Source organism: Chrysochloris asiatica, unplaced genomic scaffold (genome assembly GCF_000296735.1).
Source record: "Chrysochloris asiatica unplaced genomic scaffold, ChrAsi1.0 scaffold00041, whole genome shotgun sequence".
NCBI lineage: Eukaryota > Metazoa > Chordata > Mammalia > Afrosoricida > Chrysochloridae > Chrysochloris > Chrysochloris asiatica.
The window spans coordinates 12,370,640-12,381,584 of NW_006408559.1; the positions used below are offsets into that span (position 1 = coordinate 12,370,640).

The 10,945-nt window shown below is 45.5% G+C and overlaps 1 protein-coding gene across 1 annotated transcript in view; it reads left to right on the forward strand.

The window, feature by feature from the left end:
- The window catches only part of TMEM213 (transmembrane protein 213), a 7,540-nt gene extending 4,435 nt beyond the window's left edge, over window positions 1-3,105 (forward strand). The window contains exons 3-4 of the mRNA XM_006861240.1: window positions 1,133-1,204; window positions 2,936-3,105. Of these exons, the coding sequence (XP_006861302.1) occupies window positions 1,133-1,204; window positions 2,936-3,105 (242 nt within the window). The remainder of the gene's footprint in view (window positions 1-1,132; window positions 1,205-2,935) is intronic.
- Window positions 3,106-10,945: the final 7,840 nt, after the last annotated feature.

Below are 10,945 nucleotides of genomic sequence, written 5' to 3' on the forward strand. Positions count from 1 at the left end.
AAAAGGAGCTCTGGTAGCGTAGTGGTTACGAATCGGGCTGCGAACCGCAAGGTCAGCAGTTCGAAACTACCAGCTGTTCTGTGGGAGAAAGATGGGGCTTTCTGCTCCCGTAAAGATTTACAGCCTCAGAAACCCTGTGCAGGGTCGCTATGAGTCGGAACCGACTCCACGGCACATAACAACAACAACAAAGTAAGGTAGCTATGAGTTCCTCAAGGCAATGAAACATTTGAAACGTGGCTAACATGAGCAAGAAAACGAATGCTTAATTTTAATAAATTTAAATCACGGCAAATGACTAGCGATTACATTATTAGGCAGTGTAGACTAGATCAACTCTCTTATTCTTCTCATTGACAAGGGGGCGGGTGAGAAACAGCTTCTCTTCCCCGGGACCCTGACGTTCATCTCTGACCAAACTGGACTTCCTGCTAATGAGCTTCTCTTCTTCGAATTTCTTGCTTGTAAACCCAGCGTCAATTCTAGGTGCTGAGATACCTGCAGAAGTCCTGGTGGTACCGTGGGTTAAGCACTGGGCTGTTAACTGAAAGGTCAGCAGTTCAAACCCACCAGCGGCTCTGTGGGAGAAAGATGAAGCTGTCTGCTCCCGTAAAGATTTATAGTCTTGGAAACTTTATGGGGCAGTTCTATTGTATTCTATACGGTCATTATGACCCAGAATCAACTCGACAGCATTGGGTTTGGTTTGGGTTTGGGTTTGGATTTTGTTATACCTACACACTGCAGGCTTGCTTTGTGTGGGGTCTTGCCTGGGCAACAACATCATAATTGAAAAGAAATAAAGAATCAAGGTTGGGTTTTATGTTTGTCCAAGTGTCTGGAGGGAATTGGAGATGCCTATGGAAAGACGTGGAGTCCTGGTGTGGTGGTGTTGGTTAATGTGCTGGACTGCAAAGTTGGTTTGAACTGCAAGGTTGGCGGTTCAAGCTCACCAGCTGCTCCTCGTAACCCCTATACAGGGTCACTATGGTTGAGAACCGACTTGACGGCACATAACAACACCTACAGGCGAACTCCCTCTGATGTGCACTCCAGAATGATTTACAACACAGATGTCAAACGCTGCTGAGTTTTCCTTTCGCCTGAGACGAGCTCCTATCTTTTCTTCCAGAAACAAGAAAGAGCAACAACTCAGCCTTGGCCACCCACCACCCAAGCCCCGGGACCCTGGAGCAGTGTCTCAGTAAGATTCCCCTGCCCTCCGCCGGGGACCCAGAGCTGTTCTCCCTGCTTCCTCGGGGACAGGAGCTGATGGCTCAAGAGAATCTGCAGAGCACATCTAAGAAGTTGCCCTGACCCTCCCGATCCAGGTTCCTATGCTTTGGCACAGGTGGTCTTAAGGACCCCATCCCTGGGATCCAGGTCCCTAACCTTTGACACAGGTGGCTTTAAGAACCCCATCTCTGGATCAGTCATAGAAGATGCACCTTTCCAACCCAGATAGAAGGAACCAGAATCTCCATTCTTCAAGATTCCCAGGAGATTCTTGTGGAACTTGAGGATCTTGTTAAAATGCAGATTCTGATCTGTACATCTGAGGTGGAAATGCTCATTCTCAGCAGGAGGTGGAACCGGAATGAACCAGATCCAAGCCCTGATTGCAGAAGTTTGGGTCAAGAGACATTAGTGAGTCCGAGTCTGCACAGCGCTTGGCCCTTTGCATGTTTCTGTTCATTCTCTACTTGAAACCTTCCACCTGCAGGTACTCGCTCCTGCATAAAGCAGCTCCTGTCCCCTGTGCATGTCCAAGTAGAATTGCGCCCCGGAGGGTTTCTGACTGCTGAGTTTTTGAAAGGAGATCACCAGGCCTTTTCTCCAAGACACCTCAAAGTGAACTCATTTCAGTTAGCAGCCCAGCACTTAACTATCTGCACAACCTAAAAGATCACTGGGTGGTTGCTCTCAGCTATGAACCAAAAGGTTGGTGGTTCAAGTCCACCCAGTGAGGCTGCTACAGAAAGGCCTGGTGACGTGGTTTCTTAATATTAACCAAAACCGAACTCATTGTCATAACTTTGATTCCAACTCATAGTGACCCTATCTATACAGGGTTTCTGGGACTGTAAGCCGTTACATAGTGGTGAGGAACATCTGGGCTGCAGGCCATATTGTTGTTGTTGTTGTTAAGTGCCATCGAGTCGGTTCCGACCCATAGCGACCCTGTACAGGGTTTCCGAGGGTGTAAATCTTTACGGGAGTAGAAAGCCTCATCTTTCTCCCGCAGAGCGGCTGGTAGTTTCGAACCGCTGACCTTAAGGTTCGCAGCCCAATTCGTAACCACTACGCTACCAGAGCTCCTTAATCATTTCATCTGGCCCTGCCAAGGCAACCGCAGTTCCAGCCATCACATTGTTGTTGTTGTTTAGTGCCATAGAGTTGGTTCCGACTCGTAGTGACCCTATGTAGGGTTTCCAAGGAGCGTCTGGTGGATTTGAACCACTGACTTTGCAATTCAAACTGACCTTGCGGTCCAGTGCTTATCCTACAGTGCCACACCAGAACTCCAGTCATCACATGAGAGGTGAGTTAATTAAATGCTGACCACATACAGCAGACTAAATTTTAAGTTGATCATTTTGTATGGCCCATGAATGATGGTATAAATAAATATCCAAATGGCCCTTGGCAGAAAAAAGTTTCCCCACCCCTGTTTTAAGAACAGACAGCCTCATCTTTCTCCCACAGAGAAGCTGGTGGGTTTGAACTGCCGGCCTTGAGGTTAGCAGTCCAGAGTCTATCTTACAGCACCACACAAAAAATCCCCTACGAATACAGTTCTAGCTGAAGCACACTGAGCCGCCATGAGTGGGCTCAATGGTAATGACTTCTATTTTTGTTGTGAATGCTAGCTCCCGGGTTATTACTGCCATTGATATTGTTGCCTTAGAGAAGGGGCCTTCTCTCTCTCCCTCAGATGTTGACTACTGCCCGCTCGCTGCCCAGTGCTGCCGCGCGGGTGTGGACGAGTACGGCTGGATCGCAGCTGCTGTGGGCTGGAGTCTTTGGTTCCTCACGCTCATCCTGCTCTGCGTGAGCAAGCTGATGACACTGACCCCAGACGAACCCAAGGACCTGCCGGCCTGAGCTGAGAGCCAGCCTTGGGAAGGGGTGGATGGCTGTGCTAATGTGCTTTCTGCTGTCTAGTCATGCAACGTTAAGCTTCAGTTCCTTTTGCAAGAGAAGGAAGAAGGGGGTGGAGGTGCATCTAAGAAGGCAAGAGCTGAGCCCTGGCATGCCCTTTTCATGACGGTCCTCGGGAGAACTCCCATGCTGGTGACAGCTCATCACAAGAAATGTTGAGTGTTTGGTCCACACATCTGAAACCAAACTCCTGGCCTCACCAAACAGGCTCCTTCTTGCTTTCAGTCAAGGGCATTACTCTAGTTTCAAAGTAGGAGAACCATCTTTGACTCCCCACCTCCCTCACCCCCAAGCCCAGTCCATGCCCAGCTCTTGTTCTTCTTCAAGCCATTTTCCCTGGTTGTTCGGTCTCTCCATTCTCATCACCAGCACCCCTTCACTACAACTTCTGCAACTGTTTCTAGAATGTTCCATTCATCTTCACTGCCTTTGGGGTCTCCCTCTTCATCCCACATCTGTCACTCCTGCCTACTCCTCCTGTGATTACAGTAGACTATTCATAGATGTCTGCTAAATGATGGACAGAGGGATAGACAGATGAATGGATGGATGGATGGATGGATGGATGGATGGATGGATGGATGGATAGATGGGTAGACAAGGTGAATGGGTAGACAGATAGATGGGTGGGTGGGTTAGTGGGTAGAAGGGTGAATGGAGGACAGATGGATGAGCCCTTGCCCTAGATTCACAAATGGTCACCACTGTACTCAGAACGTCCATTAGTCCAGATTGTTGAACTAAAACAACCATCAAAGATCTCACTGTCTGGTCACTGCGTCCCCAGCAAACGACAGTTATAGCCACATAACACAGAGGACAGAGGACAAAGGACAAAGCCACGCTGTGAACTCTACGGGGAGCATGGGGAAGGGAGTTGGAGGAACCTGAGGAGTTATCAGAGGGAAGAAACACAGAGGACTCTTTAGGGAACAATCTCTGTCCTGTGTTTACATTGGATAAACTCTGCATAGTCCTAAGACTAAAAAGAAAAATGAGTGGCCCATAAAACAGGGGAAATCTTTTCTGAAGGTGGGAATGACCCAAAGCTGCTCACCTGCCCTTCCCTGCCAGACCATTTCCATCTCAGTTGTTGAGTGGGCACAACATAGAGGATGTGCTCTGCTGAGTGTTGAGGGTCACGTGTGTACAGTGTCTGCATGCACTGTTGGCATACACATGGGCACATATTCCACTTATTTAGAAATTCAGGGTCAGGGAAAGGGTTTCCACCACACGTGGTGGTGTGTTGTCCTTGAGATGAAAAGCAGCAAGCTTGATTTAATATCTGTAAACACCTTTAGAATAAAAAATCATGTTATAATGGAAAGAGCAGTCAAAAAAAGAGGAGGGGCTAAGATGTACTTCTGGCCAATAGGAGCATAAACAAGTCACTGCGTTCCCAGCAAACAACAGTTATAGCCACATAACACAGAGGACAGAGGACAAAGCCACTGCTGTGAACTCTACGGGGGAGAATTGGACCAAATCGATGGCTTCAAACTCGATTATAAAACACATTGAGTTATTGGAGGTGCTGCCTGGGGTTGGGGGTGGACATGAGGACCACGTGGTCAGACAGACATGGTGGTTGTTAGTTGTTACTATTAGGTACCATTCAGTTAGCTTCATCCCATAGCAACTTTATGTGTCAGAATGAAACATTACCAAGTGTTGTGCCATCTCCATGATTATTATTGTTGGGCCATTATGTCAGCCCATATTATTGAAGGTTTCCCTCACCATCACTGCCGCCGCTTCCGCTCTTCATTTCACCAAAAATAATGTCCTTCTCCAGTAATCAGTTCTTCCTGATGACATGTTCACAGTAAATGAGTTGAAGTCTCAGACAATATCCTGCAACCCACAGCACAGAGTTATCAATGACAGCTTTTCTGAAATAGATCAGACAGATCAAACAGATGTTTGTTTCTCGTCTGTCTTTGTCTGGAGGCTGTCCAGTATGGGTGACCCTGATGGTATTTGAAATACCACTGTTGTAGCTACCAGCAACCGCAGCAACACTCCAGCCACCACAGGACAACAAACTGACAGACGAGTGGTAGTCATGGTGTGGTATTCTGGGATAATGTGCTGAGGAGTGGCTGGTGAATTTGAACTGCCGACCTGGACTTTTCATTGTTTCTATCTCCCTGTTAGGATTGACATCTGTCAAGCCCACACCTTAGTCAATAATAGGTCCCACATTGCTAGACGTTGAGTGAAGTTACCAAACCTCATTTTATTCCAAAGACAACATTGTGATAGATTTACATCTGAGCTAGTTGTTGTTATTGTTGTTGTCAGGTGCCATCGAGTCGGAACCGACTCATAGCGACCCCATGCACAGCAGAACGAAACAATGTCTGATCCTGGGCCAAACTCACTACCGCTGCCACACTTGAGTCCATCAATGATGCCACCTGGCTGATCCATCTCGTTGGGGGTCTTCCTCTTTTTCTCTGACCCTCCACCTTACCCAGCATGACATCCTTCTCCAACGATTGTTTCCTCCGGACAATATGTCCAAAGTAGGAGAGACGAAGCTTAGCCATCCTGGCCTCCAAGAAGCACTCTGGCTGCACTTCTTCCAAAACAGATCTATTGGTTTTTTTGGCAGCCCATGGCACTTTCAGTATTCTCCTCCAACACCACAACTCAAAGACATCAATTCTTCTACAATCCTCCTTATTCACTGTCAAGCTTTCGCATCCATATGAGGCTATTGAAAACACAATGGCCTGGGTCAGGCGCACCTTAGTCCTCAAGCTGACATCTCTGCTCTGAGCTAGTAGTTTTCTTTTAATGTGAAATTAAAAGAAAAAAGAAGTTGGCTATAAGTTCAATTCCAGCAGCATGCACTTCAGCTGAATTCAACCCTAAAATGCACAATGAAACACTACTTACCCAGTATGAGGAAGAAAATCTGGATACAACATCAATGGGATTAGAAGAGATTACGCTGAGGGAAACAAGTCAATCGCAAAAGAACTAATATTGTATGACCTCACTTGTACAAAGAGACAAGAAAAGGCCAAAGTGTAGATCAAATTTATTAGTGGTTAGTCCCCTGGTAGCATAGTGGTTACGAATCAGGCTGCTAGCCACAAGGTCAGCAGTTCGAAACTACCAGCTGTTCTGCGGGAGAAAAATGAGGCTTTCTGCTCCCGTAAAGATTTACAGCCTCAGAAACCCTGTACAGGGTCGCTATGAGTCGGAACTGACTCCACAGCATATAACAACAACAGTCCCTGTGTGGCACTATACAATCAGCACTAGACTGTTAATCACAAGGTTGGTGGCTCAAACCTCCCAGCCACTCCTTGGAAACCCTATGCAGGGTTGCAGTGAGTCAGGACTGACTTGATGGCACTTAACAACAACCAGGAGAGGGAGGGAAGAGGAAGGGGTGGTTTACTGCTTATGGAATACCAACTTCGGGTTCACAGTGGTAGGATTGCAGACTTGATTCTTATCTGCAATTATTATGTAATGTCGTAATATACATAATTATTTTGCGTACTGTTAAAAGTTGAATTGTAAAAATTTGTGTGATAGACTTTTACTACAACCAAAACGGTAGCTGGTGAGACTGCTTGTGAAATCCCATTGAGTCAAGTCCAACCCATAGCGACCCTGTATAGGGTTCCCAAGGAGGAGCTGGTGAGCTTGAACCATTGACCTTGCAGTTCAAATGATCTTGCAGTCTGATACATTAGCCCACAGTGCCACACCAGAACTCCGAGCCCTGATTGGTGGCACCTAAACATTTCAAGCATGCGGTTGTTGTTGTTGTTGTGTGCCATCGAGTCTGACTCATAGCGACCCTACACAGGGTTTCCGAGGCTGTAAATCTTTACGGGAGCAGACCACCTCATCTTTCTCCCCCAGTGAGACTGCTTATGTATAACCAAATACCCCCATGGGATTAGGCTCCTTGATTTGGAGGTTTAGGGTCATGGTTTTATGAGACATCCCAATTAACTGGCCTAATAATGTGTTTAGTGCTTCTGTTCTACCATCTAGTTCAATATGTAGTTCTTTGGTTCTTAAAAACTTGCAAATAAATGGTCATTTGATGGCACAAGTGGTCTCTTGTTGCTGAGAACAAGAGAGGAAGGAGATTCAGGAATTGGAGGAAAACATGGAACACGTGGTGAATTGCCTCTATGAATAATTTTGCCATGAGACCAGAAAAACTAGATGCTGTCTGGCTACCATTATGGAACATTTTGATTAAAGCTTCTATAGAAGAATCCTGATCAAAAGGGGGCAAAATGCAGAACATAATTTCAAATTCTCATGGAATCCAAACTTTCTGGAGTCCTGGAGGCTGAACAAACCTCTGGAACTATTTTTCTGAGATAATCTCAAAGCCTTAAACCCCAAAGTCTTCTTAAAACCAAACAATAGTTTAGCTTAACTAGTAAAAGAAGGTCAGCCATGAGGAGTAACACTCTTTTAAGAACTATCCATATAGGATTATATTGACAACAGTAACTCAAAACATTGGACAAGAACCTTAAAGGGCAGTGAGTTTATATTAAAGGGGGGAGGAACAACTCAGAAAAGGTGGGTGAGAAGGATTGCACAACTCGAAGACTATAATCAATGTCATGGAAAACTGTTGAATTGGTGCATGTTATGTAGCATAGTGGTTACGAATCGGGCTGCGAGCCTCAAGGTCAGCAGTTCGAAACTACCAGCCGTTCCGCTGGAGAAAGATGAGGTTTTCTACTCCTGTAAAGATTTACACCCTCGGAAATCCTGTACAGGGTCGCTATGGGTCAGAACCGACTCGATGGCACTTAACAACAACAATAACAACATGTTTGTTATATATGTGTGGCAGTGTGGGTTAGTTAATGCACTGGACTGCAAAATTGATTTGAACCACAAGGTCGGCGATTCAAGTTCACCAGCTGCTCCTCAGAAACCTTAGGGTCACTATGGGTTGTAACTGACTCGACGGCACTTAACAACAACAACAAACTTAATAAATATTTTTTAAAAATAAAATATACTCTCCTATGTTTATACTCCTGGCTACAGGGCAGATTATTAATTTTCAGATCCCGCCAGGTTTGGGAGATGTGAAGGAAACACTGTGTACAAAAGGACAACTTTGTGACTATTTCTGAAATGTAAGTGACACCACGGTGCGTTTTGCTCAGGTTGGAACCAAACTGTAGATGCTACCAATTCAGTTCTGGAAGCCTGTTCTTGTCGTGACCACAAAGAACAAGACGAAGGTACGAGAACAGCTCTACCATTGCGATCTAGGTGGCTTGTCCTGAAGATGTTTCAGACCTTTCGTATTCTGTCAAACTCTGGGATATAAAAACCAGCATGGCCGCTGTTGTTAGGTTGAGTCCCTTTTGACTCACAGCGACCCTATGCACAATAGAAGGAAACACTGCCTGGTTCTGCACCATCCTCACAATTGTTGTTACGTTTAAGTCCATTGTTGACGCCACTGTGTTGTTCCAGTCTTCCTCTTTTTCACTGACCTTCCACTTAGCCAAAGGAGCTCTGGTTACAAATCAGGCTGCTAATCCCAAGATCAGCAATTCAAAACTACCAGCTGCTCCACGGGAGAAAGATAAGGCTTTCTGCTCTCGTAACAATTTACAGCCTTGGAAACCCTGTACAGGGACACTATGAGTCGGAACCAACCCACGGCACATTACCACCAGCACCACTTAACCAACATGACGCCCTTCTTCACGGATTGGTCCCTCCTAACAATTTGCCAAAGTATGAGAGACAAAGTCTCACCATTCTCACTTCTAAAGAGCATTCTGGCTGGACTCCTTCCAAGACAGGCTGTTCATTCTTTTCACAGTCTAGGGTACATTCAATATTCTTTGCCAACACCATAATTCAAAGGCATCGGTTTTCTTTGGCCTTCCTGATTCACTGTACAGCTTTTGCATGTATACAAGGTCATTGAAAATATCATGGTTTAGGTCAGGTGCACCTTAGTTCTCAAAGTGACAACATTACTTTGTATCATTTTAAAGAGATCTTTTGCAGATTTGTCCAATGCAATGCAAACAAAGAATACAACTCAGACACACACTTTTCCTGATTTTAATCCACACACTTCCCCTTGTTCTGTTCAAACGGCCTCTTGGTCAGTGGACAGGTCAGTGGACAGGAGCACAATTAAGTGTTCTGAAATTCCCGTTCTTCTCAATGTTATCCATAATGTGGAATGATCTGCAAAGTCAAATGCCTTTGCATAGTCAATAAAGCACAGGTAAACATCATTCAGGTATTCTCTGCTTTTAGCCAAGATCCGTCTGACATCAGCAATGATGTCAGAAGGACATAATTAGATAGAGGGATGATGGTTTTTATTTCCTTACTTTTGCTAATCTGTATTTTGACCAAGAAAGGTAGAACAAAGAAGTCAAGGTTAATGGGCTGTTATGTTCCTATTTAAAGTTGACTGATTAACTATGTCTTTTTTTTTTTCCTTTACTTACTTAAATTTGTCTCACAAGAAACAAGACTTGACCCAGTGCATTCCAGTTTGGACTCTACTGCTAAGAATACGCACTTTCACCCCAGAGAGACTGAATCAGAATCTACAGCCTAACAGGAGCCCTGGTGATTCTTAGAGAGTCCCTTCTAAGAGAAGTCTACCTGGGGTGGATCCTGATTCAGAATATCTGCGGTGTAAATGCAAATGCAGGGGTCAACCTGAAGGAACCAGTTAGAAGCCCGGGGTGAGAAACCCAGATAGCACCAAGGAGTCCTGGCGTGGCACTGTGGGATAAAGCACTGGACCACAAGGTCAGTTTGAGCAGTAAGTTCAGTGGTTCAAACTCACCAGCTGCTCCTTGGAAACCCTATACAGGGTCACTATGGGTCATAACTGTCTTGATGGCACTTAACAACGTACATGTGGCTCCTTGCTTTGAACACAACTCACACTGTTGTGTCTGCCTCTTACAACTTCAGGATGCACTGAGGGAAACAGCTCCTTCTGGATTCTGCTCAAATCAGACCACGCTTCCCCACTACTCTTCAAAAGCAGCCAAGAGGTGGAGCAGCTGAGTCCAACATGTCTTTCTACTGAAATATAGCAGCTCTATCTTAACTTTTAAGATTGTCTTTCAGCACAAACCCATATTCTTTGCACCAACGTTTTCTTGGGAACAACACCGAGAGAAAGGACTCCGTAGTGTGACAGAGTCCCACATCTGACAGGATTCCCACACACAGATGTTGTCACTGCTGCTATGAAACCACCTCACCCTCTGAGTTTTCAAGAGACACTCTGCGTTGTACGCTTTGGTAATGTTATACTTTGGCCCCAATACAACAAATACTAACTTAACTTGACAAGGGGGTTAACCCAGTCTGGCTTTGGGCTGTAAATGTTCAAGCTTGACTCGGGAGCCCAAGCCTGCCCCACCTCACTGCTGATTCCAGAGTGGGCAAGGCTAGTAAGAGGAAGAAGGGTACTGCATAAACAGACCATGGTCCAAAAACAACAAAAACATTTCATTAATTTAATTACCCAGCTCAGGCTCATCTGAGACTAAAGGATAGTTCTTATTTGCATTTTCACCTTAAGTTGCGCTTGTAAGGGGCAAAGTGCAAAGGCAGGAAGGATTGTTGTTGTTAAGTACCTTCAAGTTGGTTTCGACCTGTAAAGGGTTTCCAAGAAGCGGCTGGTGAGCTTGAACCACCGATCTTGCGGTTCCAACTGACCTTGCAATCCAGTGCATGATTCTGTAGCGCCACACTAGGATGTCAGCTGTGGTTCAAA